This window comes from Ochotona curzoniae, unplaced genomic scaffold (assembly GCF_017591425.1).
Source record: "Ochotona curzoniae isolate NIBS_2020 unplaced genomic scaffold, NIBS_Ocur_1.0 patch260, whole genome shotgun sequence".
Lineage (NCBI taxonomy): Eukaryota > Metazoa > Chordata > Mammalia > Lagomorpha > Ochotonidae > Ochotona > Ochotona curzoniae.
In genome coordinates, this window is record NW_024466818.1 from 169694 (window position 1) to 197063 (window position 27370).

The following is a 27370-nucleotide window of genomic DNA, read 5'->3' on the forward strand; positions in this document are numbered from 1 at the left end:
ATGGCCACACAGCAGGTGGAGCAAGAAATCGTAGTGAGGCCTGCCTTGAGCACAGCTATGGCAGGGCTGCCCTCGCCCTGGAGTGGAGCGGTCTCCCAGCGAGCTCTCCACAACCACTTCATAATCTTGGCAGACAGGCCAAGCACAGTAACTTGGTGGCTAAAGTCCTCGCCTTGCACACTCGGGATGCCATATGGGCACCAGTTCATGTCCTGGCTGCTCAGCTTCCCATCCAGCTCCCTGCTAGGGGCCTCGGAAAGCAGAGGAGGACAGCCCAAAGCCTTGGGACCCTGAACCCATGTGAGAGACCTCGAAGAGGTTCCTGGCTCCTGGCTTCGGATCAGCTCAGCTCTGGCTGTGGTGGCCACCTGGGCAGTGACTCAGCGGACAGAAGATCTTCCTCTCTGTCTCCCCTCTTCTTTGTATATCTGACATTCCAATAAAAAAATAAATAAATCTTACCAAAAAAAAAGAGCCGAAGGAGGCTGTGGGTTTTTCCACAGGAGTCTTTATTAAAGTGTAACTCCAAGCTCAGGCCTCCCCTGGGCCCCATGCAAAACCCCCAGCCTTGGGGGGACCCTCTGCCTTGGCTTGTCGGGGGAAGACACCCCTTCCTGCACGGCGCCACCAGCGGCGGGTCGCAGTAGTGCAGAGCGAGGCCTTGACGGATGACTCGCAACTACAGGTCCCAGCAGGCCCCGCGGCCAAAGCTCCTCGCCTCTCCTGGACTCCGACAGCAGAGCCTCTTGGGAAGTGTAGTCCTAGCCGCTCAGACGAATTGCGAGTTCTTTTGGGTGGGCGTGACCCTGACCCCCCACCAGGGGAAGTGCCTGAGGCAGCAGGGGCTGGGGATGCAGATGGAGGGGCCGTGGGGGGCTGCTCGGGGATGGGGTCGGGCGTCCCGTGCGGGCGCAGAGGCAGCCCTCTCATTCGGCTTTGGCTTTGGATCCAGAGACGGCGGCGGCGGCAGAGGCCAGGGCTGTGGTCCCTGGGATCTTGGCTCGGATCCTGCAGAAGAGGCGGAAGGGAGGCGTCCGACGTGGGGCAGGCAACCCCCAGAACCGTGGGAGAGGAGGGATGGAGGCCGATAGAGCCAGCCCTGTCCACCCAGTCACCCTCTGCGGGTACAGACAGAAAGCACGTGCCAGGCCTCCCACCCCGTCCCCCACCTACTTACTTGGCTTTGATGCTACTCAACTGATTGGTCACCAGCCCCACGTACTGGTCAATCTGGGTCTGGGGGAAGAGAGACAGGATCGGAGGGGATCTCCCTACTCCCTCAGCTCACAGTCAGTCTTCTCCTCCAGGGAGCCAAGAGTGACCTCAGGGCAGCCCACGCCAGGGCCTGCCCCAGCGTCCCCATCCTGGGCACGGTGGGAGGGGAGCTGGGGGTGTGCATGTCTGGGGGTGTGCGCACGCACGTGGACAGAGCCGCGAGAGCCGCTCTGGGGCGAGGGCCCGAGTCTCTGCTCCGTGTATTCATCTGTCCGTCTGCGGATGATTAGGGGAAGGTGGCAATTGGTTTGCCCGACCCTGGCTAGGGGAGGAGACAGAGGTGGAGGGCCTGGTGCGTGGGCTCAACTGGCTAATCCTCCATCTGCAAGCAACAGGACCCCATGTGGGCGCCAGTGTATCCTGGCTGCTCCACTTCCCATCCAGCTCCCTGCTTGTGGCCTGGGAAAGCAGTCGAGGACGGCCCAAAGCCTTGGGACCCTGTACCCGTGTGGGAGACCTGGAAGAAGCTCCTAGCTCTTGGCTTCAGATCGGCTCAACTCCGGCCACTGAGGACACTGGGAGTGAACCAGCAGATAGAAGATCTTTCTCGCTATTTCTCTTTCTCTCTGCCAATCTGCTGTTCGGGATGCTGGCCTCTGGCCACTCAGACACCGTAACTTGGCTCTATTAGCCCCACGGAGAAGAGGAGCGGCCACGGGACACGTGCCCACAGCACGATTTGGAGCGCTCACCTGGTGCTGCCGGTAGAGTAGGGGCACAGTGAATAGCGCAATCACGCCTGCAGGAGACACGGCCGTGCGAGGGGGGAGTGTCAGGGCTCACCCAGGACAGTCCCACCTGCAGCTCCCCCCATCCAGACCCCAGCCGTCCGCCTCCCCACCCGGCCGCCTTCCCAGCTCACCCAGAATGAGAAGGGTCAAACCATTGAAGACGGCGCCCACGAAGGTCAGGATGTAAAAGAGGAGGGCCAGCTGGGGGTGGGAGGGGGTGCAGGGTCAGCCATGAACCACCCCCTCCGGCCTGGGGCACCCCCTCCCGACTCACACACCCGGGGGGTATACAGGTGGACCTGGGCAGTCAGGAGGGGGTGGGGCACCTTGAGGGAGTCCACGAGGTCTTCCACAAGGAAGAAATGCCGCAGCTGCGTGGCCGTGGAGACCACGTGGGAGGCGATGTGCCGGGACAGGCGCTCAGTCTGCTCCCGGGTCATGGTCAAGTCCACATCCAGGTATGCCCTGAGAGGACATGGGGAAGAGGGGGAGAGCGGAGGGGCATTCAGAAGGACCATGGGGCCCAGACTGAGCAGGGTGTGTGTGTGTGTGTGTGTGTGTGTGTGTGTGTGTGTGTGTGTGTGTGTGTGTTGAGGGGGGATGCTGCAGCCAGCACAGAAAATGGGGGTCAGGGAGAAGGCCAGAGGGCCAACGTAGGGTCAAGGTCAGGGATAAAGATGGAACAGAGGTGAGGATGATGGGGGGGTGGTGGGGAAGTCAGAAGGCAGAGCAGGCTTCAGGTCAGGGCTGGAGCCCGGTTAGAGGATGAGGACGGACTGCACTTTTGGGCTGTGGGGAGGGGGAGTGGCAGGGGGCTCTCACTGGAAGGGGTTGGCGCCATCCCCCCGGTGCACAGCCTGCAGCACTTTGCGGTAAACCCTGAGAGAGATGGTGCCACACAGCAGCAGCAGAGCCACGTGCGCGGCCACGGACACGATGCTGAAGTGCAGGAGGCAGAGCAGGGAGACCATGAGGCCCGTGAAGACCACGCCCGACCACCGCGTGTCCTTCCAGTAGAGCAGGTCCGCCACTGTGGAGAGGGAGGGGGCGGCAGCCTGTCACCTGCCTGCGGCAGCAGTGACCTCCCATTATCCAGCTCTCCCAAGTCCCAGCGTCCTCTCTGTCTGGTGCCCATCTGGAAGACCCCATCCTTCCTGCCCCTCGTCCTGTGTGTGCACACACAGGTGGCACTGCACTTCCTGGCCACCACTAGGACAGGCAGGTCACAGGTGCAATTCATCTCCACATGTGTCACGGGTCACACACATGTCACACACAGGTCATGTATGCACAAGGTGTGTCCATTCAAACACAAGTCTTCACGCAGCTCTCAGAAGCTACCTGCACAGATCTGTCCACAGACTTCCACACGCACCTGCCTATACCCACTTTCTGAATGTTTGCACACTGCGCCCTACTTTCTCCCCACAGCTCCCCCTTCGTTAAATGCAGTGGAGCCTGGTGATTTTTTTTTTAAAAGACCTGCATGCTATTCCATTGTCTGCTGTGTTGTCATTTGTTTTGTGATTATTTTTTGGACTCAATGTCTGGCTGGTCCTTCTCGCTCCAGTCCCTAAGCCCTTGACCCATGCAGTGTCACACACAGCATCCTTCCACTGCTTGGAGCTGCTGTTTGGGAGTGAATCAGTCCCTGGAGAGTAGGGACATCCCTGGACAAGAGGAGCTGGCCGCCGGTTTGGCACGTCACACGTGGTGTGAGCTTGCTCAGTAATGAGGTGGCCACCTTCTTCATTTACAGCAGCAAAACCAGAACCATCACTCGCCTCCCAGTAACCTGCCCCGGTGAGCTCACTTGTCAGCCTGCCAGGGGCTACAACCACAGGGACCCCCTTTGTCTAGGGGCTGCCTCTTGGGGAAAGGTGGGCCTTCACTCAGACCCAAGGCCCCTTGCTGAGATCTGAAACGCATCTCCTCAACCACCCCAGAGCCCTGGCCAGGGACTTCCAAACCCCAAAGCTTTGGCTCCTCCGTCTGCAGCACCCCACCCCGACCTGGCCCCCAATAACCCTCCTACCACGCTGATCCCCACACAGGGGGCTGAGCCCCCTGCCATGCATGAAGCACCCAGCAGGCTCCCCAAGGGTGGAGGAGGGGCCGGGTCGCCTGAGGCGGGGTCTAAGTTTAGGCACGCTGGGGGGGAGGGGGCCTGGCCAGCAGCTGTGCTGGCTTGTCCAGCCCTGGGCTGACAGCTTCGCCTGGGCCTCAGGCTGGGGGAGGGGCCCACTCAGCTCCTGGGGCCACAAGCCCTGGGGCAGAGGACACAAGGGGGACCCCCAATGCTCCAAGGCTCGCCCTCCCTCCCCCTTCCCTGAGCACCCCCAGACCCAGCCCGCAGCTCTGCAGACGCCCCAGATCACTAGGAAACACCACCGCTGCCCCCCGAGTTGGAGGGGAGGAAGGGCGAATTCAGGACCGCTCCCCTTTCTGCTATGCCCCAACCCTCCGGCCGGCTCCCCTCATGCCCCAAAGCCCACCTTGACTGCACATCTTGGCTCAGAGGAAGAGGCTCCGGGTACCGGCTCCTTTCCGGGGATTTTGCCCCTTCAGCGGATCCGGGAGGCAGAGTTGAGGGGCGGGGCGCCCCTGGACCCAGCCAATGGGTGTCCCCAGAGGTGGGGCCCCAGGCCCAAACTTGGAGGCCGAGTTGTAAACAGCGCAGGGCTGGGAGCTCCGGGTAACCCGGCCCGGCGGGGCGCGGAGGCGGAGCTGCTCTGTTTACGACCCGCCAGCAGGTGCAGCCCCAGGAGGGGCGGCCGCACCGGCCCCGCTCGGCCTCCAGGGGGCGCACTCCCAGCGAGGGGCGAAGCTGCAAGCGCTCTCAGCCAATCCGCCTCCAGTGGGCGGGGCACTAACGCACCAAGAGCCAATGGCAACCTCAGATAACGGAGCCGGTCCCGATGCAACCCACGCCTGCCTTCCCCCCATTGGCTCCTTCCAACTCCCGCGGTGTCCAATGGGGGGGGACTTTTCTCCAGCTCTTGGCTTACCGAGAAGGCGTGGCTCCCAAGTACACTGGGATTGGTCGGTGCTATCGAGGCACTGTCTTGTGATTGGCTCCCGCTCCAGGGGCCCCCACGGGGCTTCCTCCTCGGCCAGCGAGGGCTCCTCAGGACCCGAGTTCGAATCTCGAGATCGGGGTGGAGATGGGGTGCCGGGCTGCGGGGTCCCAGGCCGGGGGCTGGGCTGAGGAGTCGGGACCCTGGGCGGTGAGGGCTGAGCAGGCCGGGGTTGTGCGTCCAGTTCTGCAGTGGGAGAGAGACAGGAAAAACCGTGAGCTCTGAGGGGCCAGGCGGGGAGACCCCCAGCCCAGGCCTCAGCCCTCTCACCTGCTCCAGGCTCTCCGGCCTCCACTCCGGCTGCACGTCCTGGCTCCTCGTCTTCCAGCGGCGTGGAGCTGCTGGTGGCGGAGGAGTCCTCCCCAGCCCCGGCCTCCTCGGCAGCCCAGCCCAGCAGGTGTAGCCGCAGCCTCAGGTCCTCCTCGAGGGGGTGGTCGGCGGTGATGGACGCAGGATCAGGGTCGGGGTGGCCGCGGCGTCCGGGCTCTGGGGACTGGCTGAGGCTGGGGATACTCTCCAGGCTGTCGCCCAGGTCCAGCTGCGGAGGGGGGTCTCGCGGTTCCGAGATGGAGCGGCCCTGGGGGCGGGCGCGGCGGGCGGTGGGGTCGCGGCGGCCGCTGGAGCCCCCCACGCCGTCGAAGGCGATATAGGAAAAGGTCAGCTCCCGGGGGGTGCCCCAGTCCTGCGACGTGGTCTCCTCCTCCTCCTCGTCGGAGAACTCGCGGGCTGTGTGCAGCTCCCGGAAATCCGAGTGTTCGCTCCCTCCTGCCGAGGACCCAGGTGGAAGCGGCTGAGCTCGCCGGAGGGGGATGCGGCCCCCAGCGCCCCCTTCCAGCTCCACCCCACTTACCCTCTGTGGAATCCGGAGTAGAGGAGGCTGTGGACGGGGCTTCCTCTGCAAGAGAAAGAGTGGAAGACTTGGGGCAGGCCCAATGACTGGTTGAGTGACCCTCACTCTGCTTGCACCAGCATCCCATTGGGGTGCCAGTTTGTATCCCAGCTGCTTCACTTCCCATCCAGCTCCCTGCTTGTGGTCTGGAAACACAGCGGAGGATGGCACAAAGCCTTAGGACCAGCACATCCATGTGGGAGACATGGAAAAAGTTCCTGGCTCCTGGCTTCAGGTCAGCTCAGCTCTGGCTATTGCAGCCATTTGGGGGGAATGAACTGGCACACACAAGATCTTTCTGTCTCTCCTGCTCTCTATAAATCTGCCTTTCTAATATAAATAAATCAATCTTTAAAGATGGAAGATTCTTAGAAGAAAAGTCTGGACTGTCTGAGCCAGTGCTGGCATCTTGGGACACGTGGTCCACCATAGGGCAGGCGGGCAGCTCAGAAGTTGAAGTTCAGAAACCTTAGAGGCCTCCCATTAGGGATCTTAGGAGGAAGGGGTTCCACCCCGACCACCTGCTCTATCCCAGCACCTTTACCACACAGAGGCTTCCGGAAAATGTGCAGAAGGAAGACAACAAACACGTGCTATGGGGGCTCATCAGACAGGGCCGAGAGAGGGAGAGCCTGGAGGTGCGGTGTGCACCCCAAGATGCCCGTGGGAGCAGAGACCCAAGGCAAGTGAGGCACAGTCGTCCTGCAGTGCGCAGGTGTAAGTGAGGAGGGGGAGATGAGAGCGGAGAGGGGGTGGAGGCAGGGTACCCCCTTCCTAAGCCAAAGCAAGATCTTCACGTGCTGGGGTGCTGGGACGGCACCCCACGAGGTTGAGCTCACACCTTCTCCCATCGTGGTTTCTGTACGCTCCATTCAGGCAAAGCGTTGAAACACAGCCGTGGGAGCCAGCCACCATGTGGGGCAGGGACAGAGAATGGTGCCCGAAGCCCTGGGCTCAGAGACCCAGGGCATGCTCAGCTGGGAACCCCGGGCCCCCCCGAACCAGCCAGGTGCTCCACACCCAACAGAGGTTCCACACCGCTGCAAACCCGCCACCCTTCGCCCCAGCTCTGGGAGTCGGAGGCCAACAGCAGGGCAGTTACTACTAAGCAGTGGCAGAGCCCGCTGACGACTGGCGAGTCCTGGCCATCACCCAGAGGGACAACAGGGGCTGGGCCAGGTCGAGCAGAAAACGGAGGTGGGATGTGGAGACGGGTGGGCCATTGGGGAGATAGATCCCCTCCTCTCCATCCTGGCTGTCAGCATCGCATCCAAGCAAGCACATTCGCCGCCGGCTGCGGCCAGCACCAGGGCCAGGGGACAGCTCCCGCCCGCGGCCTCGCCCTGGGGAGGGGCCCGACCCCTCCCAGCGACCCGCGCGACCCATCCCGGGGCGCCCCTCATTCGGGTCCAGCTCCGCCCGGGGTCCTGCAGGTCAGGCTGCTCCCCTCCATCCCCCCCGGAGGCCGCGGGATCGCGGGGGGAGGGGAGGCCTTCCTTTGTCTCCACCGCCTCCTGCTCCCGGTTCTGCATCGGCGGGGCGCCCCAGGCGGGGTACCCCAGGACCCCCGGCGCCGGCCTCTCCACCAGCAGGCCCGAGCCTCCTGGTACTCACTGCAGTGGGCGAAGACAGGCAGGACCTGCCCCATGGCCCCCCTCGGGCCTGCATCGGGACCCCCGCCCACTCCGGCCGCGCCGCCCTGGGCCCGGGGCCGCCGGCGCTCATCTCCGCCGCGCCCACGACGCCGCCATCCTCGCCGCCTCCTCCCGGGCCGCTCCCGCCGCCGCCGCCGCCCTCTGCACGGCTCGGCCGGGCGGGCGGGGCCGGCACTGCGGCGCGAGGGGGCGGGGCCGGCCGGACCACGCCCCCGGGGCGGGGCCAGCGAGGTAGCCCGCAAGGCGAAGAGGAGGGGAGGGCCATGGTGGGACCACGCCCTCGGGGCGGGGCTAGTCTAAAGAGCTAGCTAGGGGCGGGGCCAGCGAGGTTAGCCTACAGGGCTAGGACGGAGTGGTTAACCAGCGGACGGGCGTGGCCCAGCGGGACACGCCCTCCGGGGCGGGGCTAGCTGTAGAGCTAGGGGGCGTGGCGGGGCCAGCGGGTCTGGGGTCTGCACAGAAGGGGCGGCGCCGTTAGGGGAAGAGGACGGAGGAAAAAGAGAGTCTGAGAGCGGATGGGGTGTGGGTATCTGGGCTGAGCTGGAGCAGGGCTAGGGATGGCAGGGGGGAGGCAGAAACAGAAATATTCTGGAAGCTCTGAGCTGGCCCAAGCCCAGATGGAGTGGAAAGAGACCACGAAGAAACATTTATTTGGGATTTATTTATTTATTTTTATTGGAAACAGATTTACAGAGAAGAAGAGACAGAGAAAGATCTGTCCCCTGGTTCACGGATCTGAGCTGATCCAAAGCCAGGAACCAGGAGCCTCCTCTAGGTCTCCTGGAGCATGGAAGACGAAGACTTTAGCCACTAGGCTACCACGTTGAGCCCCTCATTTTTTTAAAAAAATATTTATTTATTTTTACTGGAAAGGCAAAGTTACAAAGAGAATGAGCCAAGTATCAACAGCCAGATCTGAGCTGATCCAAAGCCAGGAGCCAGGAGTTTCTTCCAGATCTCCCACGTGGGTGTAGGGTCCCAAGGCTTTGGGCTGTCCTTGACTGCTTTCCCAGGCCACAAGCAGGGAGCTGGATGGGAAGCGGAGCTGCTGGGATTAGAACTGGTGCCCATATAGGATTCTGGCACATGCAATGTGAGGTCTTTAGCTTCTAGGCAACCGCACCAGGCCCAAGAAACTTTCTGAGTTCTGAAAAGTTAAGACACAGGGTTGGGCCTCAAACAAATTAGGATTATTCTGATAAACGGGCAGGATCGGAGTTCTGGAGGCATGGCGAGAGGAAATGAGAACGAGCTGGTCAGGTTGGGGGCCTTCTCAGAACCTGGAGAGAAAATAGGCCGGTTTCCACAGGCCAGGGTTTGGGGACAAGAGCTGGAATTCTGTCCGCTTACTACAGGCTGCGCTCAGACAGCGACAAGGATGACAAGTGTGAGGCTGCGGGCTTGGTCGGTGGGTGGGCAGGGCTGGGAAAATAAAAAGCACCTGACAGGCCGCAGGGCGCAGGGGTGGAGGGGCCAGGGCACCCTCACTGCGTGGGCGGAGCTTGGGCCGGGACCCTAGCCACGGACGCTCACACTTCTCCCTCAATTTCCCCTCCATAAATTGGAGAAGTGAGGTGAGCCGTGCGTGATGTTTGCTCAAGTGCTAGTTATCCACGTCTGCCCTCCGAGACCCTAAGCCCGACCTCGGCGGTGCGACCCCATTCCACCTACAGGTCCAGGAATAGAAACGGGATTTAGCTGGTTTAACGTCTCACCTCGGAGGGAATTAATTGGGAGGAGGGAGGAGGGCAGCGGAGGGCGGAGCCTTCCCGATTCATAGGCCACAGGATGGCGGCCTTGGCCCGCTTGCTGGAGCGTATCCTCCGGCCAAACAGCGAGGAAGAGGAGGAGAAGGAGGAGAAAGAGGGGTGCCCGGCCCCAGGCGAGTGTCCGTCTTTGCTGGCCGTCCCGCGGTGCGTGCAGTGGCCGCACGGGGGAGCGTCGGGAGACCTGCGCTTCGGCGCCAGTGCGGTGCAAGGCTGGCGCGCGCGCATGGAGGACGCGCACTGTGCTCGCCTGGAGTTACCCGGGCTGCCCTCAGGATGGGCACTCTTCGCCGTCTTCGACGGCCACGGCGGGGCACGGGCTGCCCGCTTCTGCGCTCGCCGCCTGCCGGCCCACGTGCTCGAGGCGCTGGGTCCGGAGCCCCGCGAGCCCCAGGGTGTCCGTGCCGCGCTGCGCTGCGCCTTCCTGCGCGCCGACGAGCGCCTGCGTGCACTCTGGCCCCGCGGTGAGCCCGGAGGCTCCACAGCCTTGGCTTTGCTCGTGTCCCCGACTTTCCTGTACCTGGCACACTGCGGGGACTCGCGTGCCGTGCTGCGCCGGGCCGGCACCATGGCCTTCAGCACCGAGGACCACCAACCTCTCCGGCCCCGAGAACGAGAGCGCATCCACGATGCAGGTGGCACCATCCGCGGCCGGCGAGTCCAGGGTTCTCTGGCCGTGTCGCGAGCATTGGGGGACTTTGCCTTCAAGGAGGCGCGGGGACGCCCTCCCGAGCAGCAGCTAGTGTCGGCGGAGCCCGAGGTGGCCGCCCTGGAACGCCAAGCCCAGGATGAGTTCGTGCTCTTGGCCTCGGATGGCGTTTGGGACGCGGTGTCTGGCACGGCTCTGTCCGAGTTAGTGGCGTCGCGCCTCCGCCTGGGCCTGGCCCCAGAGCTTCTCTGCGCGCAGGTGTTGGACACGTGCCTGTGCAAGGTGCTGGGGACAGGGCGTGGGGGCCAAGTGGGGTCCAGCGCGTCCCTAGACCAGGAGGCGAGGACACAGCCAGGTCAGCTTGCTGGATCCCTAGCGATGCTGTGAGACCTCGCGGGAGAGTAGAGAGGCTAGGCAGACGCGTGGAAGGGGCCTAAGAGAAAGACCCTGGTCTCACGGAGAGGGCAGTGCTGGACAGGGTTGGCAGGTCAACTACGCACTGGTGAGAGCCTCAGCAAAAAGGCGTGGTCATCCTCCCATTAGGTCGGGGCTTGGACTTGAAGGGGCATGGTCTAAGGGATGGGGTCTTATGGCCTGGATTAAGAAGGGGATCCCTGGGCTCCGGGATTGTTGGGGAATTCGGCCTCCATCTTGCTCTCCCATGGGGCTCCCTTTTCTCCTTCCTCTGTAGGGCAGCCTGGACAATATGACTTGCATCTTGGTCTGCTTTCCGGGGGCCCCCAGGCCTACGGAGGAGGCCGCTAGGAGGGAGCTGGCCTTGGATGCAGCCCTGCGCCGCAGGGTCGCAGGTGAGTGGGCGCTTCAGGGAGTCCGACTCCATGGGTAGTCGGAGAGCAGGGTCTTACCACTCCATCCCCCCAACCCTTGCCTTCTTCACAGAACTGTGTGCTACTCAGGAGCCCCCTACCCTCAACGCCATATTCAGAACCATGGCTTCAGAGCACATACCAGATCTGCCTCCTGGGGGAGGGCTGGCTTGCAAGTGAGTGGGGGGTGTGGAATGGGGAGAGCTGGGGGAGGGGTGGGAGGAGGAGGGCTCACTGCAGAAGGCCACCCCCTCTCCCTTCTCTAGGGCCACCACCATCGCTGAAGCCTATTCTGAGCTCCGCCCGGCCTCAAGAGAGCTGGGGAAGGTAAGGCCCTTGCGTATTTGATCGATTCTTTTAGGCGTCTGTGGTATGATCCCCTTGCCCCTTTTGTTTTTGGAGGGTCATCCCGCAGTGGCCTAGGAATGCTGCTATAACTTCCAAGCAGCACAGGCAGGTGCTTTCTGGGATTCTTGGCACTGTGACTAGGTGGAAGCGAAGCAGGGAGCTTACTGGGCCGTGTAATTGAAGAGGCCGGAGGCTGCAGGCATGGTTGCGTTTGGCAGCCTGGAGATCCCACCAGGAACTGTCTCCGTGCTTCTATCCTTGGAGTCGGGGGGGCGGGGCAGAGAGCCGTGGCTCCAAGCTAACCCCTCCGCAGTTAGTCATTCTTCCAGGAGAGGGCAGCAGCTGACTCTCATCCGCCACACCAGGTCCTGTACCTGACCTGTCACTGAGGTCACCGATCAAATCCTAACCCTTAGCATTGCGGGGGTTGGGTCATGCCACCTGACTATACTGGATTGAGGACAGATACAGGAAAGGCTGCATCAAGGGCATGGAAAAGGGTGGGCATTTGGCACAGCGGAGAAAATGGGCCTCGGGATGCCTGCATTCCGTGCTGCAGTGCCCAGCCTTGGGTGCCAGCTCCACTTCCCCAGAAACACCAGGGGATGGTGGGTCAAGTCCTCGGGTGCCTGCTGCCCACTTGGGAGAGATGGGTGGAATTATAGCCTGTTCGCTGACCTGGCTGTGGTAGGTAATTTTATTTCTGAGGAATGATTTTTTTCTGAAAGATATATTTATTTGTTTTTTTTTAAGATTTATTTATTTTTATTGCAAAGTTAGATATACAGAGAGGAGAAGAGACAGAGAGGAAGATCTCCCATCCGACGATTCACTCCCAAAGTGAGCACAATGGCCGGTGCTGCACCGATTCGAAGTTAGGAGTCAGGTTCTTGGTTTCCTATGCAAATGCAGTTGGTGGATGCACAGAGTTTGGTGGGCAATTTTTTAAAATTGCTTTTAAGATTGATGTATGTGGGGCCCAGCGTGGTGGCGTAGTGGTTAAGGTCCTCGCCTTGATTATGTTGGATTCCCATATGGGCACAGGTTCTAATCCCAGCAGCCCTGCTTCCCTTCCAGCTCCCTGATTGTGGCCTGGGAAAGCAGTCGAGGACGGCCCAAAGCCTGGGGACTCTGTACTCGCCTGGGGGACCCAGAAGGAAGTTCCTGGCTCCTGGCGTCAGATAGCTTAGCTCTGGTGGTTGCGCTCATTTGGGGAGTGAGTCATTGGATGGAAGATCTTCCTCTCTGTCTCTCCTTCTCTTTGTATATCAAAGATTGCAATAAAAAAAAAGATTGATGTGTGGGATTGGCATTGTGTAGGTTAAGCTTTCGCCTGTGGCTGGCATCCCATATGGGTGGTGTTCATTCAAGTCCTAAATGCCTTACTTGCGATCTAGTTCCCTGCTAAAGTGTCTGGGGAAGCAATGGAAGATGCCACAAGTTTTGTTTTTTTTTTTTACCGAAAGATTTATTTCTTTTTATTGCAAAATCAGATAGACAGAGAGGAGGAAAGACAGAGAGGAAGATGCTCCATCTGATGATTCATTCCCCAAGCAGCCCCAACAGCAGGTACTGCGCCCATCCGAAGCCAGGAGCCAGGAACCTCCTCTGGGTCTCCCACATGGGTGCAGGGTCCCAAGGCTTTGGGCCGTCCTCCACTGCTTTCCCAGGCCACAAGCAGGGAGCTGGATGGGAAGTGGAGCAACCAGGAATAGAACCGGCACCCATATTGGATCCCAGTGCGTTCAAGGTGAGGACTTAAGCCATCAGGCCACCCACCGTGCCAGGCCCTATGCCCCAATTTCTTGGGCCCTGCCCATGTGGGAGAGCCTAAAGAAGCTTCAGGCCCCTGGCTTAAGACAGGCCCAGCTCTCGCCTTTGGGACCATTTAGAGAATGAACCAGCAGATGGAAGATCTCTCTCTTTCTCTCTCCTTCTCTCTATAAATCTGCCTTCAAATAAAAATAAATAAACTTTTTTTTTAAAGTCAGATATATATAGAGGAGGAGGAAAAACAGAGAGAAAGATCTTCCATCCAATGATTCATTCCCCAAGCGGCCACAATGGCCAGAGCTGAGCTGATCCGAAGCCAGGAGCCTGGAGCTTCTTCCGAGTGTCCCACGTGGGAATCGGGGCCACTGGGACATGAACCAGTGCCCACATGGGATCCCAGTGCATGCAAGGTGAGGACTTTAGCCGCTAAGCTATCACGCCAGGACCCTAAATGAACTTTTTAAAGTGCCTGGCTCCTGGCTTTGGTCCGGCTCAACTCTAGCCAATGTGGCTGCTTGGGGAGTGAATCATTTCACAGAAGATCTCCCTGTCTTTCCTTCTCTCTGTATATATGCCATTCCAAAAAAATAATAAGTCAAAGGGGGGGCAGCACAATAGCACAGTGGCTAAACTCTCCTTGCAGGTGCCTGGATCTTATGTGGGTGCCAGTTCTAATCCTGGTTGCTCCATTTCCCATCCAGCTCCCTGCTTGTGGCCTGGGAAAGCAGTAGAGGATGGTCCAAAGCCTTGGGACCCTGCACCTGTCTGGGAGACCCAGAAGAAGCTCCTAGCTCCTGGCATTGGACTGACTCAGCTCTGGCCGTTGCAGCTGCTTGCGGAATGAATCATCAGACAAAAGATCTTTCTGTATCTCCTTCTATTTATCTGCCTTTCTAATAAAAATAAATCTTGAAAAAAAAAGCTTTTAAAAAAGGATATATTTATTTATTTACTTGAAGTTGGAGTTACAGATTTGTAGAAATAGTGGGGAGAGGGGGAATCTAAGAGAGAGAGAGAATCTTCCTGCAATGACACAGTGACCAGGGCTGAGCCAGTCAAGACCAGAAGCTTCATCTGTGTCTCCCACATGGATGCAGGTGCCTAAACACTTGGGCCATCCTCTGCTGCTTTCCCAGGCTACTAGCAGAGAGCTTGATGGGAACTGGAGCAGCCGGCATACCAACTGGCTCACATATGGGATGCTGTTGTGGCAGGTGGTAGCATTACCTGCTATGCCACAGTGCTGCCCCTTTGGGCATTTGAGGAGTGAACCAGTGCTTTGAGGATCTCTTTCTTTTGAAGATTTACTTGAAATCCATACTTATATGTAAAGAGAGATTTTTCCAGCTGCTGATTCACTCTCCAGATGGCTGCAACGGCCAGGACCGAACTTGGCTGAAGCCAGGAGCCAGAGCTTTGCTCGGGTCTCACATGTGGCTACAAAGGCCCAAAGACTTCAGCCGCCTTCTGAGACATGTTAGTAGGGAGCTGGGTTGGAAGTAGAGCAGCTGGGACATGACTGGACTCACAGGGACTGCTGGCATGACCAGGTGCTGCGTCATCGGCTATGCTGTCACAGTGCTGGTGTGCGTGCTCTCTTTCCGATAAAATGAAAATAAATAGCAACTTTATAAAGCAGACAGAGGCTAGATGCTGGGAGGCTAGGGGAGCCCCCACAGGCCACCCCTTCCCACTTGCATTTTCCAGAGGTATGAGGTGGGGGCTATGGGAGACGCCCCCTCCATGTCCACACAAACTTTGCCTTGGGCTTGGAGGCCACCCAGCTGTCACCCTGAGCAAACCCTCAGGGCAGCGGGAGCCCCAGGGGACCAGAGGAGGACTACTGCCATCGTCCCAGCTCCCCAGAACCAGCAGAAAGAAGCCAGGATGAATTTTTGCTTCCCCCACATCCCGTCAGTCAGGTCCGCTAAGTGGGGGACTCCACCCCCAAGCAGAACACAGCACAGAAACCAACCCTCAGGGTGTGCAAAACTAAAGTCACCCAGCTCAGCTATCCTCTCTCCCCTCCCTATATAGAGGCCTTTTGGGGGGGAGGTAGGGGAGAGCTACTTTACTTACATTTTAATTACATGTGTTTCTATGTACATTTTCTTTCTTATTTAATTAAAGGTTTATCTGCTTCATTGAAAAGCTGATACACACACACACACATATATATAAGATCGTCCACCTGCTGGTTCACTTTCCCAATGGCCATAACAGCTCGGGCTGTACCAGACCAAAGCCAGGAGCCTGGGACTCCATCTGGGTCTCTCCCATGACTGGCAGGGTCCCAAGTACTGGGATCAGAAGTGGAGCAACTGGGACTTGGAACTTGTGTCTATCTGTGGTGCTGGCACTGCAGATGGTGGGTTTACCCACTATGCCAGAACACAGGGTCCCACTGTGCACGCAAGGGGAGAGCCTAACCACTAGGCTACTGTGCCAGCCCACTGTTTATAGCTTTTTTTAAAGATTTATTTTATTTTTATTGGAAAGGCAGATATACAGAGAGGAAGATCTTCCGTCCGATGATTCACTCCCCAGGTGGCCGCAACGGCTGGAGCTGAGCCGATCTGAAGCTAGGAGCCTCTTCCGGGTCTCCCACACGGGTGCAGGGTCCCAAAGCTTTCAGCCGTCCTCCACTGCTTTCCTAGGCCACAGGCAGGGAGCTGGATGGGAAGTGGAGCTGCTGGGATTAGAACCGGTGCCCATATGGGATCCCGGGTGCAAGGGGAGGACCTTAATCACTGCACCATCACCCTGGTCCCCACTGTTTATATTTTTAAAGAGTTGTTAAAATTACCCAAATAAAATAATACCTTATTTTGAATATGTCTACAGTACTTACTATTTAGACTTTTATAGAAAGAGTCTGCTACAGGCCTGAAGCAATGGTTCAGTTGGCTAATCCTCCCCTTGCAAGTGTCAGCATCCCACATGGGTGCTGGTTTCTGTCCCAGCTGCACGATTCCCCTTTCAGCTCCCTGCTTGTGGTCTGGGAAAGCAGTGGACAGTCCAAAGCCTTGGGACCCTGCACCCGTGGGGGAGACCTGGAAGACGCTCCTGGCTCCAGATCCTTCAGCTCTGGCCACTGCAGCTCTGTGGGGAGTGAACCAGCAGATGGGAGATCTTTGTCTTTCTTCCTCTCTATAAATCTGCCTTTCCAATTAAAGTAATAATAATAATAATAATTCTTACAAAGCAGCTCAAAGGGGCTCGGGCTAGAGGGCCCAAACTCCCGGGACTCTGGGCATCCCCAGCCTCAGCTTTCCTGCTCAGAAACTTGAAAACTGACTTAGGGAGTACACCTTACCAGGGGCCAGGTGTGGCTGAACAGGGAGGGGCGTGGTCGGGGGACGCGTGATGTCATGGGGCGGGGCTACTAACGCGAGGGGAGGGGCTTCCGAGGTTGGGGTTCGGTGTGGGCTTGGGGGGCCGAGGTTGGGGTTCGGTGTGGGGCTGGGGGGGCCGAGGTTGGGGTTCGGTGTGGGGCTGGGGGCCGAGGTTGGGGTTCGGTCTGGGGCTGGGGGCCGAGGTTGGGTTCGGTCTGGGACCTGGGGGCCGAGGTTGGGTTCGGTCTGGGACCTGGGGGGACGGTTTGGAGCTTGGGGGGTCGGTCTGGGACATGGGGGGCGGCTCCCCGACTTGGCGCCCACCCCGATTCCCGCGCCGACCCCGCCCCCTTCCCCAGGAGGTCACCTCAAGGCGTGCGTGCAGAGGTCTGGGGATCACGCGGCTTCCTGCACCCTAAACCCCCCCTATTCCCGGCCCCCGCGCCCCCCGCACTCCCGGCCGGTCACCACCCCCTCCCCGACCCTGCGGCTCTGAGTCAGCGGCCGGCCTCGCCTCCTCGGCCCACTTCCTTCTCACCTTCCCCGGGAGGGTGGGGTGTGGCCCAGGCCCTGCCCCACCGGCTGCCCCCTCCTGATGCCGGGTGGGGTGCTAGGAGGCTCACCCCTCAGCATCAATTAGACACAGTGTGTGTTGGAAAAGGGGCACCTCACAAAGGTGGGATTTAGAGGGCACAAGCTGGCTTAACCCCGAAGGTCCTTTCCCCTACCTTCCCCCAACCCCGGAAATTCAGCAGAATATGCAAGAATGGACACGTCGGTGGAGAGAGCAGGACTGAGCAGGGCAGGGGCGGGAGGACCGAATTCTGACCCCATTGAGACGCCCCGAGAATCCCCCATAATGGGAGAGGACCCCCCTGCCTGGTTTCCATGAGGCCGGACCCCCCGCCTCCACCAGGGCTGCACCCCCCGAGTCTGGGACAGGGGTGACAACCAGGGGTGCAGTCCGCTGGGGAAGTGCCGCCGGGGTTCCGCCCCCCACCCCACCCCCATCCCTCCCCACACGGCCCGGAGGCGTCTGCGGGCCCTTTAAGGCGCGGGGCATTGTGGGAGCGGGGAGTGGAATTTTGGAAGGAAATGTAGCGAAGAGAAGTCCGGGAGTGAGAGTGAGGTGCTGGCGGCCGCCGGCCGAGGGGGCGCGCCGGGCAGCGAGCCGCACCCCGCCGGGCACAGCCGCCTCCCGACCCGCGCCCCCCTTCGTCCCGGGCGCCGGCTGCGCCCGCGGAGCCTCCCGGGCCCTCCTCCCCGCAGGGGCGGGACCCCGGCCGGGGGAGCACGGAGCAGACCCGGGAGCCGGCCTCGAACCCCCGCCGCTCGAGCCTGGGGCGCCCCGGGAGCGCCCGGGCCGAGGGCGCGCCGCAGCCATGAGGTGAGCCCCGCGCGCGCGCGGCCCGCGACCCTCCCCCCGCGCCCCGCCTTTGTCCCCCTCCCCCAGCCGCAGCTCGCCCGGGATCGGGATCGGGACCGGGGCCGGGATCGGGATCGGGGCCGGGACGGGGTGTCGAACCTGCTCAGGCCATCTGCACACCCAGACCGCCTCCTGGGGCAGCCTCGCGGGGCTCCCCGGGTCAGTCCCCTCCTGGGAGCCTTCGGGTTGGGGTGCCGGGGTGGGGGCGCGCTGCAAAGACTCCCCGGGTTCTCCACTTTGTCAGGGGACCTCCAAGTTGGCCGAGACTCCCTGTTAGAGATGTCGCGATTTCTGGAGCGCTGCTCTCCACCCCAACACCCCAGAGCTCAGCTGGGGCCGGGGGAGGCTGTTGGGGACGGTTTGGGGGAGATCCTGGCACCTTCAGATTCGATCGGTCTGGGTTCCCGTGCTAAGTCTCCTCCAAGTGTGGGCGCGCACCTCACTCCTCACTTCGGGAGGCACTTCTTCAGTCGCTCCCCATCCTCAAACTTGGGTTCGCTCAGATGATGAGGGTGAGGAGGAGAGGGGGTGGTCGGCCCCGCGGGGCGCCCTGCGTGCACACGCTTGGCCGGAACCAGGCGGTGCCTCGGACGGAGCTGCGGGTGCCCAGGGCGGCTCCCCCGGCGCGGGGCCAGGAGGGCGGCCCCCTCTCTCCACCTGCAGGGAGGGGGCGCGGCAGCTGGGGAAGGGGGGGCCTTTGTCTTCCCGACTCACCTGTCGAGACAGCTGGCCGTGCGGAAAGGAGGGGGCGGGCGTGGAGCGCAGAGGGGCGGCTGCTCCCCCAGCCGGGGGGGGTCCCCCCATCCGCCTACTCCGTACCTACACCCCTTCTCCCAGCCGGTCCCTCAGAGCGGGGAGGGGGGGATTGGAGGCAGGGTCACTGGGGAGCTTCAAGGTCACAGCCTTCCCAGTCCCCTACCGAGATTCCAGCTGCCCCAGTAATTCTATCCTGGAGGGGGAGCCCCCCCAGTACCCGTGGGTTCACCTGAGGGCGGAGTGGGCCTGTGCTGGGGGGGTGCCATGTGGACTAGGCCCACCCCCACTCCCCTGGGGCCCGAGGCTGACAAAGCTATCTCCCTTCCTCCACTCTCTCTGGGACTTCCTGCCCCAAAGCCCCTAGGCTGAGGGGGGAGGCCCCTGAGGCCGGCTCAGGGGAGTGGGGGTAACTTCGTGCCGCCTGCACCCTGCACTCCCCCTGCTGTTCCCCATGGTCCTCCTTCCTCCCGGGACCCTGAAAGACCACCCCTTCCCTCCCCTTTCTGGAAATTTTGCTACGGGAGAGGGAAGGGGAAGACCTCTCCTTGCACTTACACACACCCCCAGACTTCCTGCCAGTCCCCCTCCAGAGACATCCCTTCCCAGGGGGCCTGCCCTGGGGCGGGAGGGGGCGGCTGCTGGGAGCCTGGTCCCCTGCCTGCACCCCCTCCCCTCCCCCGCCTCGCCCCTCCCCCCCAGCGTTTCCGGTCCCAAGCCCGTGGAAGGCGGATGGCGGATGTCCGAGTTAGTGCCGCCTCGCTCGCCGCGAGACCGTAAAAGGACAGGAGCCTGTGGTGTCTGTCTGGGACGGCCTCCCGACGCCACCCCCACCCCGCCCCGGCGGGCCTGCCCCCTCCCCAGTGCCGGCTGGGCAGGGGCAGAAGGCAACCCTTCTGTGTGGGCCGCACCTGAGGGTCTCCCCCTTTCTCCCACCCACACTTCTGGGACTGTACCCCTCTCGAGCGTCCTGGGGGATCTGCACCCACACTCCCTGCTGGGGAAACTGAGGCTGGAGGAGCGCAGGGGCCAGGAGCGAGCCTGTCTTCATGGACTCAGTGGTGCTGCCCGCAGGCCCTCCTCTGGCTGGTTTGGCTGGAGCCCTGACCCCTCGGGGGAGATGGAAAATTACAAGATATAAGTTCTTTTTCTCTCTCCCAGTTGGACAAATATTTGTTGAGTGTCTGCCGGATCCGGGGACTTGGAGCCGGGATTGGAGGGAGGGCTGGGAAAGGAGCAAAGTGGGCCTTAGGAAGACTTCAGGGGGTGGGGGACAGGCTCCTGGGGCCGTGGGGTGGTCGGGTTATTTAAGGGGGTGTCCCAGCCCCATGCCCTTTGCTGACAGGAAAACGGAGGTGTGCAGGGAGCCTGTGGGAGTCGCACGATGTGAGAGAGGCTAGGCTTGTTCTTACTCTTGTGTTTGAGCTCTTTTGCTGTTAGAGCCAAACTTTTTAAAGTACAAATAACGTAGTTTCACTGTGAAAAAAAAAAAGAACCACTGAGGACAGTTCAGTCCCCTGACTCACATAGACACCTGCAGGTCCGCTTCTGGACCAGGGTAGGTTCACAGATGGAGAGTTGGGGAGGCTGGGGGACCAAATCTCCAGCACTAGTGTGGCAAGGTGGGGTGGCACACTCAGGTGTGGCTTGGGGGAGGACTCTGCTTGACTGCCACCCAGGAATGGGAAGCTCTCGGCCTCCCGGCTGACCATCAGCCCCAAGGCGTCAGATGGGTGCCCACCTCTGGTTGCTGAGCTACAAGGTTGGCGAGTTGTGGCGTGAGTCACAGAGGCAAGCTGGGGGTGTTGGGGAGACCCCTGGAGACCCCTGCAGGGCTCAGTTTGCAGTCTCCCTGACTTTCCCAGTCCCTGGCTGGTTTTGACTCTGTTACCTGTAAGGTTTTTCACTGCAAATTTCCACCGAGGACAAAGACGGAGTGAACTAGTTCCACAAAGGGCTAAGCATGAACTCACTGACCCACAGTGGCTTTTTAAGGTTGTCAGTGCTCCACCTTCTGCTCAGCTCTTGGTGGGCTTCACAAACAGCCCCTCTGCCCTGCTGCCCTGTGGCCTGGGACCGGCATCCCCACCCATGTCCACTCTGTGCCTGCGGCTCCTGGCCTATCACAAGGGCAGGAGCTAGAGGCCACCTCCTGCACCGCGTGTGGGACACCAGGCCGGCTGATGGGGGCTGGGCGGCTGTGCTGTTGTTGTTTTTTCCTTTGTATTTAACACCCACTGAGTCCCTGCTGTGTGCTGGGTCCTGGGGACATAGTCCTACCCCACCGATGGCCATCCCGCCCCTGAGAACCCCGATGCTTTGCTGGGGGCTGGGGTACGGGAATCGCAGCTGGGAGCCATGTTGGTGGCAAGGATGGAGTATCCTGGAGGGCTTCTGGGGAGAGGTTACATGTCAGCGGAGGGACCACTAGTTTGTAGAAGTGTCACAGGGGCTTGTCTGGTTGGGGGGTGGGGCTGTGACAGTATGAAGTAAGAGGAAACCAGGGAGGGTGGGGTGGGCACAGGGGCACCATCCCTCTGGCCAAGGCCAGGTCACCAGACCCTCAGCTGGGCAGGGCTGCCTGGGAGAGCAAAGGGCAGCTGGGGTGGGGCAAGGGCAGTTCTAGGCACCTGGCCAGAGTTCTGCCCTGGGCGTGGGTGGCAGGTGTGGGTGCAGCCTTAACTCTGCCCTGTTGGGGGTGGCGCAAGCCAGAAACAGGCCCTGAGGCTGCGCTTGGCTGGAACTGGCACCTGGGGTTTGCCAGGGGCCCACACAGTGCCGGCTGGTTATGCCTGGGGGCCCATGGTGGCTTGGGTTCCCAAGTTCCCATCCTGCTTCCTGGGGCAGGGCTGGGGACAGGTGGCCCACCCTCTCCCCTCACTGGCCTGAAGACAGCTGGGCCTGCAAGGGGCTCTCCCCACCCTTGACCCCCAGTGTCACAGCCCAGCACCTGCCCTGTCCCATGAACGAAGAGGAGCTGCCACCACTGTGGGTGGAATCCCCATCCCCCTCTCGCCACCAGCTTCCTCTTTTCAGGAAAAACCCTGGTGTAGGGGTGGGGCCAGCCAAGGCCAGCGCTTCCCCCAGAGATGTGTCACCTTGGGCCAGTCACTTCCCCTTGGTACCCCGTTTCCTCACTGGGGAAGGGGAAGCACCCAGACTCTACCCTTCCTCCCGCCCTGGTGGGTAATAGATAGCTGGCTCTTTGCCTGGGTCACATGGGTGGAGGGGGTCATCTGGAGCCTGGATCCACGCTTGGGGATGCCCCCTCCTGACTGAAGCCTCCCACCGCTGCTACCCCAGTCCTGAGTCTGCAGCAGGCTCTGTTTCCCCCAGGAAGTCCTCATGGACTCCAGGGCCTGGGCTCCTTGGGCAGAGCGGGGAGGAGTTACTGCCTGGGGACAGGTCTGTCTCCTGCCCTGACAGGGCCCTTCAGTGTGTGCTGAGGGAGCTGCAGGGTTGCGGTGAGCCCCAGGCGGCAGGCACCCCCCACCCCTGCAGGGGTCTGGGCCGTGGTCTTCCTCTTCTGCTCCCTGGCCTCAGCTTCCTCCTCTGAGCTAAGCAAGTGTTGCTGGGGATGGGGCATTCAAACCTTGGCTGAGGTAGGGACACTGGGGCAGTTGGCCGCTAGAGAGTGGCTCAGTCCCCCTACGCAACCCCAGCTGTGTTCACCTACCTGACCCCTGCCCAGCGTCTTTCTCCCATCTTCTCAGCTGCCTCCTCCACTTCCTGTTTGTCCCTCTCCTGTCTGGGTCTCCCAAGGTGACCCCGCCCACACCACCTTCTCCCCTCCCTCCCACAGTGAGACGGTCGTGTGTACCAGCCGGGCCACTGTGATGCTTTATGATGACGGCAACAAGCGCTGGCTCCCCGCAGGCACGGGGCCCCAGGCCTTCAGCCGCGTCCAGATCTACCACAACCCCACAGCCAATTCCTTCCGGGTCGTGGGCCGCAAGATGCAGCCTGACCAGCAGGTAGGTGCTCAGCCCTTCTCCCCACACCCCTGCAGTTCTGCCCCCAGCCTGGGCTGCTAGTCCTCACCCCCCCTTGCCTTCTCAGGTGGTCATCAACTGTGCCATAGTCCGGGGTGTCAAGTACAATCAGGCCACCCCCAACTTCCACCAGTGGCGCGATGCCCGCCAGGTCTGGGGGCTCAACTTCAGCAGCAAGGAGGATGCAGCGCAGTTTGCTGCCGGCATGGCCGAGGCCCTAGAGGCATTGGAAGGTAAGTGCTGGCCACAGACCCCAGGGGGCGGGGGTCCTGTCTTTAAAATGGAGCAGAGTGGCTCATGGTAATGGAAAACGGTGGGGCAGGGAGGTAGGGCAGCTTCCCTAACTCCATGAGCTCCTGTCACCTGTCATTCCACCTCCGGGCACTGGCACTGCCAAAGCCTTCAGTCGGTGTTTCTCAAATGTCTACCTGCTCCTGGAGAACCTGGCAGGAGGGCGGGGCTGGGACACTGGTGTCTACCTAGGTGCTGGTCTGCAGGACCCAAGGGCAGGTGGCCGTCCCCACGGTGTCCTAGCCACCCCTTCCTTGGCTCTGGGAGGAAGTAGGAAGTGAGGGAATGGTCATGGCCAGGATTCCTGAGCGATGTGGGCAAGACTGCAGGGCTCACGCTTGGCGCTCTCTCTCCTTGGCCTCCAGGAGGGGCACCCCCGGGTCCGCCGGCACCTCCAACTCCTGCCACCTGGGCCAGCCAGAACGGCCCCTCCCCAGAAGAGCTGGAGCAGCAGAAAAGGTAGGGCCAGCTACTGTTCGGGCATCCCCCTAACTTTCCAGAATGTTCCAGCTCTTCCCCGCCACCTGTCACCAACACCTCTGAGAGTTTGAGTGGCTCTTGAGTGCTTAGAGCTGCACAGCCTGTGGTCCTGCAGAGTCCAGACCCCAGGCACCGAGAGGATCCGGGCACAGCTGATGGCCAGAACGGCTCCACCCCTAGCTCTCTCATGGGCTCCCATGGGTGCGGGAGCTAGGGTCGGGGCACGGGAACCAAGAAGCTTGGTGTCCTTGGGTCCTGACTGACCGCAGCCTCCATTCCCCACAGGCAGCAGCCAGAGCACTTGGAGCGCCGGGTCTCCAATGCAGGTGACTGGGCATGCTCGGGTGGCTGGACCTTGAGCCTGGAGGCCTTCCTGGAGGAGGGGGTGGACATCTCTCTGAGCCACTCCCCTCCTCTGTGTGTGTTTCAGGCCCACCTGCGCCCCCTGCCGGGGGCCCACCCCCACCTCCGGGACCTCCCCCTCCTCCGGGTCCCCCCCCACCTCCAGGTCTGCCTCCTTCCGGGGTGTCTGCTGCAGGGCATGGAGCTGGAGGGGGCCCGCCCCCTGCACCCCCTCTCCCCACAGCCCAGGGCCCTAGTGGTGGGGGGACTGGTGCCCCCGGCCTGGCTGCAGCCATTGCGGGAGCCAAACTTCGGAAAGTCAGCAAGGTGAGGGGGGAAGGGTGCCTGACCCTGAGGTAATAATGGGCTGAAGGGAGCTCCCCTTCCTGTCACAGAGGCCTGCCCCCCAAGCTCCTCTCTCTTGATTTCCTCAGCAGGAGGAAGCCTCAGGGGGGCCTTTGGGCCCCAAAGCTGAGAGTGGTCGCAGCACAGGTGGTGGGGGTCTTATGGAAGAGATGAATGCCATGCTGGCCCGGAGGTGAGCCTGAGGAACACCCCCCCAAACACATCCCATCAGTCATGAAGGGGTGGGAGGTCAGAGCCCGGGCCAAGCTCTTGTGGTCTCCCTCAAGATGGCCGAGGTGAACAGCCACTGGGGGAGCCTGTGGAATGTTCTAGAAACTCCACTTCCTAGAATCCCAGTTCTGAGAGGCCTTCTCCAGCCCCCTCTCCAGGATGTCAGGGTTCCTGAATGTGAAAATCACTGTAGCACCTGCTCCCCCATCTCCCCTGGGGCCACTTAATGGCAGTACCCCACCCACTTCCCTAGACCCTAGATGGCCCGGTGCTGGGTTTCCACCGCTCTGGGCAGGGCTGAGGTCTCTCTTGCCCCCCTTGCCTGCAGGAGGAAAGCCACGCAGGTGGGAGAGAAACCCAAGGACGAGTCAGCCAGTGTGAGTGAGGGGAGGGGCCCGGCTTGCCTGGGGGCTGAGGGACGGTGTGGCCGGGTGGGTGGCCAGGTGTGGGGCTGGGGGGCTGCTCACACCGCTTCTCTCTCGGGCCAGCAGGAAGAGCCAGAGGCCAGAATCCCTACCCACAGTGGTGAGTGCCAGGCCCTGCCCATCCCAGGGTGCCCTGCGCCCACCCGCAGGGAGCACCCGATGGGGCCGGGGGCGGAAGTCCTCCTGCCTCATCTTCCCACTTGGTGGCCTGTTTCCCAGAATCTGTGCGGAGACCCTGGGAGAAGAACAGCACGACCTTACCAAGGTGGGCTCAGCTGGGGGCTCAAGGTGTGAACTCAGCTGGGGGTGGGCAGTGCACTGCGGCCCCTGGAGGGAAGGACGGGGCCTCTGGAGGGAGGGACGGGGCCTCTGGCTAACTTCATCTCGCAATCATCCCTGTCCCTCTCCTCCCAGGATGAAGTCCTCCTCTTCGGTGGCCACTTCTGACGCCCACCCCCCCGCCCCCAGCTCCAGTGACGAGTCAGACCTGGAGAGGGTGAAGCAGGTAACTTGGGGAGGAGGGGAGAGGGGCTCCTCCAGGTGAATCCAGCAGAGCGTCCGGATGTTCTGGTCTGGAAAATGGGGAGGTCGGGCCAGGTCAGGGGTCCCACACACGCCTGCACTCCCGACGAGCACCCAGAGTCCTCAACATGCAGACCCCAGCTGTCTGGCCACCGCCAACTGCAGTTGGCAGGAGATGGGGAACGTGCTTGCCAGCCGTGGCCTGGACGTCTTCCAGTTCTTTCTCTCTGGCTCCAAGCGTCTAGAATTCTCCTGTAGGGCACCTGGGCTGGGGCTGGCAGCTGTAGGGGCTGCGGCTCCAGGTGGCTCAGCCCGGGAAGGGAACGGGGAGGGTCCCACTGGCAGCCCAGGGACCCCTCTGGCCTGGTGACACCCTGTGATTTTTAGGAGCTCCTGGAGGAGGTGAGGAAGGAGCTGCAGAAGGTGAAAGAGGAAATCATTGAAGGTGAGGCAGGGTGTGTCCGCCTGAACAGGCGGCTGTGGGGCAGGAAGGACCAAGAACCTCTGGCCTTGACCCCTGCTCTGTTTTTCCTTCCAGCCTTTGTCCAGGAGCTGAGGAAGCGGGGTTCCCCCTGACCGCGGGGACCCATTTCTCCTTTCCCGCGCGCCCCGCCTGTTACCCGGCTTCCCCCGCCGCCACCTCGACTGGACCTGGAGTTGGCTCAAGATCACATAGGAATGCAACGTCCCTTGCCCACCCCCACACCTCCTTCCCACTTGGACAATTCCGAGGGGTGTGGTTTCCTGCGCCACGCCCACACCCGTACTGGCTGCTGATTGGCTGGGGAGGCCCCGCCCTTTGCTCCCTTTGGTCCTTCCCCTCTGCCATCCCCTCGGGGCTGGTTCCTCTGCTGGGGATGTACCATGGAACCCCACAGGAAGGGGGAAGGAAAGGGAATTTCACATTCCCTTGTTTAGATTCACTTTAACGCTTAATGCCTTCGAATTTTTGTTTTTTTAAGAAGTATATAAATATCTAAATATATATATATTTGGGTTTCGGGGAGGGGGAAGGGAGATTTTTTTTGCCTCTTTGGTTTTGATAAAATGGGGTGTAGGGGTTTTTAAATGCTGTTGCCCCGGGTGGGGTGGGGGAGTCCCGGCCCTGGACTTCTCTTCCTGCTCGCTCCCTCCCTTTTCTATGAGGAATTAAGATGCTGTAACTTTTTTGGAACCTCAGTTTTTTTGTTGTTGTTTTGTTATTTTTTATTTGGGGTAGGTTTGGGGGTCCAGGCCATTTTTTTAACCCAGCAGGGAAAATGAAGGAGAAAGGAAAGGGGAGAGGGGCAGCCTCTCCCCCCACCACCTTCACCTTTTAGCTTCTTGAAAAAAGGGCCCCAGTGGAATAAATCTGCCAGTTTTTCTAAATGCTCAACTCTCCGAGTGGTTCTAGGGAGTAGAATCCGCGGCAGGGTTCACCCGACTCGTGTGGGGGATAAGGGTGTTGGGTCCCCTGTTGGGGCAGAGGCTCCAGGGTGCTCTGCGCCCTCTCCCCGCCCCCAGCTTGCCTCCTCATCCACTTCGCAGTTGTCAGACCTGAGCTGCTTTCATCGGAAACCACTTAGAGCCTCGCAGAACAAGCTAGAGCTGCACACTGGATGGGGTGGGTGGTCTCGCCGGAGGAGGCCTGGCTGGGGAGGTAGGCAAGAAGGGGGGTGGGGCTGCTGGGAGGACAGGACAGCTCAGGACTTAGGACAAGTGACTGGAAGCCAGAGGCGATCAGATCACTTTTCCTCCCTTAAGGGAGCGGGTGCTTTGTACTGCCCCCCAAAAGACCAGGAGCAAATGGATGTGATGCCCACCCGCCAGGCCAGGCGTGGCATGGGGGTGGAAGGGGACACTGCTGCTGGGCCAGCCATCCCAGGAAGGGAGAAGCCAGGCAGAGGCACCCATGAAGGGGGAGCACAAAGCAGTATGGAGTGGACACAGTGCAAGGTACAGCCCACTCCTAGAAGGAGCAGGGCTTTGGTGGGAAGTCCCTTGGAGCAGCTGCTGTTTTTTCCTGCACTTGCAAAGAGGTAGGTTGAGCTCTCTTGAGAAAGCTGGAGTGGAAAGGCTAGCCGATTCCCTGCCCAGGCCCTGCAGGATGAGGGGTGGGGGCCCCTCCCCAGTGCTGAGCCCCCTTCCCTGTGTGTGCTAGGGGGCGAGGAGGGTGGGAACTTCCTGCCAAGAGGGAGGGGTGACCCGGGAGAAGGGGCCCCTGAGGTTGTTACAGTGGAGATGACCAGATGCCCAGGT

The 27370-nt window shown here is 61.0% G+C and overlaps 3 protein-coding genes across 7 annotated transcripts; 2 read left to right on the forward strand and 1 right to left on the reverse strand.

Annotated features, from left to right (window-relative positions):
• Positions 1–531: 531 nt before the first annotated feature.
• On the reverse strand, positions 532–7620 carry RTN2 (reticulon 2). Of its 2 annotated transcripts, XM_040996250.1 has the most exons (10): positions 7587–7620; positions 5934–5978; positions 5354–5848; positions 5015–5269; positions 2829–3036; positions 2333–2471; positions 2138–2207; positions 1968–2014; positions 1178–1236; positions 532–1008 (listed from the first exon to the last, which is right to left on the reverse strand). In XM_040996250.1, exons 1-10 carry the CDS (start codon positions 7618–7620, stop codon positions 927–929), a joined length of 1434 nt encoding a protein of 477 aa, XP_040852184.1. In that variant the 3' UTR covers positions 532–926. The 2 variants fall into 2 exon arrangements, with proteins under 2 accessions (XP_040852184.1, XP_040852185.1); XM_040996251.1 differs by lacking the exons at positions 5015–5269; positions 5354–5848; positions 5934–5978; positions 7587–7620 and adding an exon at positions 4502–4672.
• Positions 7621–9415: 1795 nt separating this feature from the next.
• On the forward strand, positions 9416–11606 carry PPM1N (protein phosphatase, Mg2+/Mn2+ dependent 1N (putative)). Its single transcript, XM_040996274.1, has 5 exons — positions 9416–10324; positions 10734–10851; positions 10943–11045; positions 11136–11196; positions 11583–11606. Exons 1-5 carry the CDS (start codon positions 9416–9418, stop codon positions 11604–11606), a joined length of 1215 nt encoding a protein of 404 aa, XP_040852208.1.
• A 5412-nt stretch (positions 11607–17018) lies between these two features.
• On the forward strand, positions 17019–26306 carry LOC121166914 (vasodilator stimulated phosphoprotein). 4 transcript variants are annotated; one of them, XM_040996254.1, is made up of 13 exons: positions 17019–17712; positions 22307–22478; positions 22564–22729; positions 23153–23246; positions 23553–23593; positions 23698–23936; positions 24047–24147; positions 24514–24562; positions 24674–24710; positions 24830–24875; positions 25025–25115; positions 25520–25577; positions 25671–26306. In XM_040996254.1, the coding sequence occupies exons 1-13, from the start codon at positions 17708–17710 to the stop codon at positions 25706–25708; spliced, it is 1137 nt and encodes a 378-aa protein (XP_040852188.1). In that variant the 5' UTR covers positions 17019–17707; the 3' UTR covers positions 25709–26306. The 4 variants fall into 4 exon arrangements, with proteins under 4 accessions (XP_040852188.1, XP_040852186.1, XP_040852189.1 ...); XM_040996252.1 differs by having other exon boundaries at positions 17023–17712; positions 24044–24147; XM_040996255.1 differs by having other exon boundaries at positions 17349–17712; positions 23553–23611; positions 24044–24147; positions 24677–24710.
• The last annotated feature ends 1064 nt before the right edge of the window (positions 26307–27370 follow it).

Excerpts from the sequence above, each read along its gene's own strand:
- RTN2 (XM_040996250.1), bottom strand. The coding sequence starts at position 7,620 with ATGGGGCAGGTCCTGCCTGTCTTCGCCCACTGCA. Across the intron at positions 2,472-2,828 it reads GATGGCGCCAACCCCTTCCA|GGCATACCTGGATGTGGACT; the intron begins GTGAGAGCCCCC and ends ATGTCCTCTCAG. Across the intron at positions 2,015-2,137 it reads TTTGACCCTTCTCATTCTGG|GCGTGATTGCGCTATTCACT; the intron begins GTGAGCTGGGAA and ends TGTCTCCTGCAG.
- PPM1N (XM_040996274.1), top strand. The coding sequence starts at position 9,416 with ATGGCGGCCTTGGCCCGCTTGCTGGAGCGTATCCTCCGGCCAAACAGC. Across the intron at positions 10,325-10,733 it reads TGGACACGTGCCTGTGCAAG|GGCAGCCTGGACAATATGAC; the intron begins GTGCTGGGGACA and ends CTTCCTCTGTAG. Across the intron at positions 11,046-11,135 it reads GGGGGAGGGCTGGCTTGCAA|GGCCACCACCATCGCTGAAG; the intron begins GTGAGTGGGGGG and ends TCCCTTCTCTAG.
- LOC121166914 (XM_040996255.1), top strand. Across the intron at positions 23,612-23,697 it reads AGGTGACTGGGCATGCTCGG|GCCCACCTGCGCCCCCTGCC; the intron begins GTGGCTGGACCT and ends TGTGTGTTTCAG. Across the intron at positions 25,116-25,519 it reads ACCTGGAGAGGGTGAAGCAG|GAGCTCCTGGAGGAGGTGAG; the intron begins GTAACTTGGGGA and ends TGTGATTTTTAG.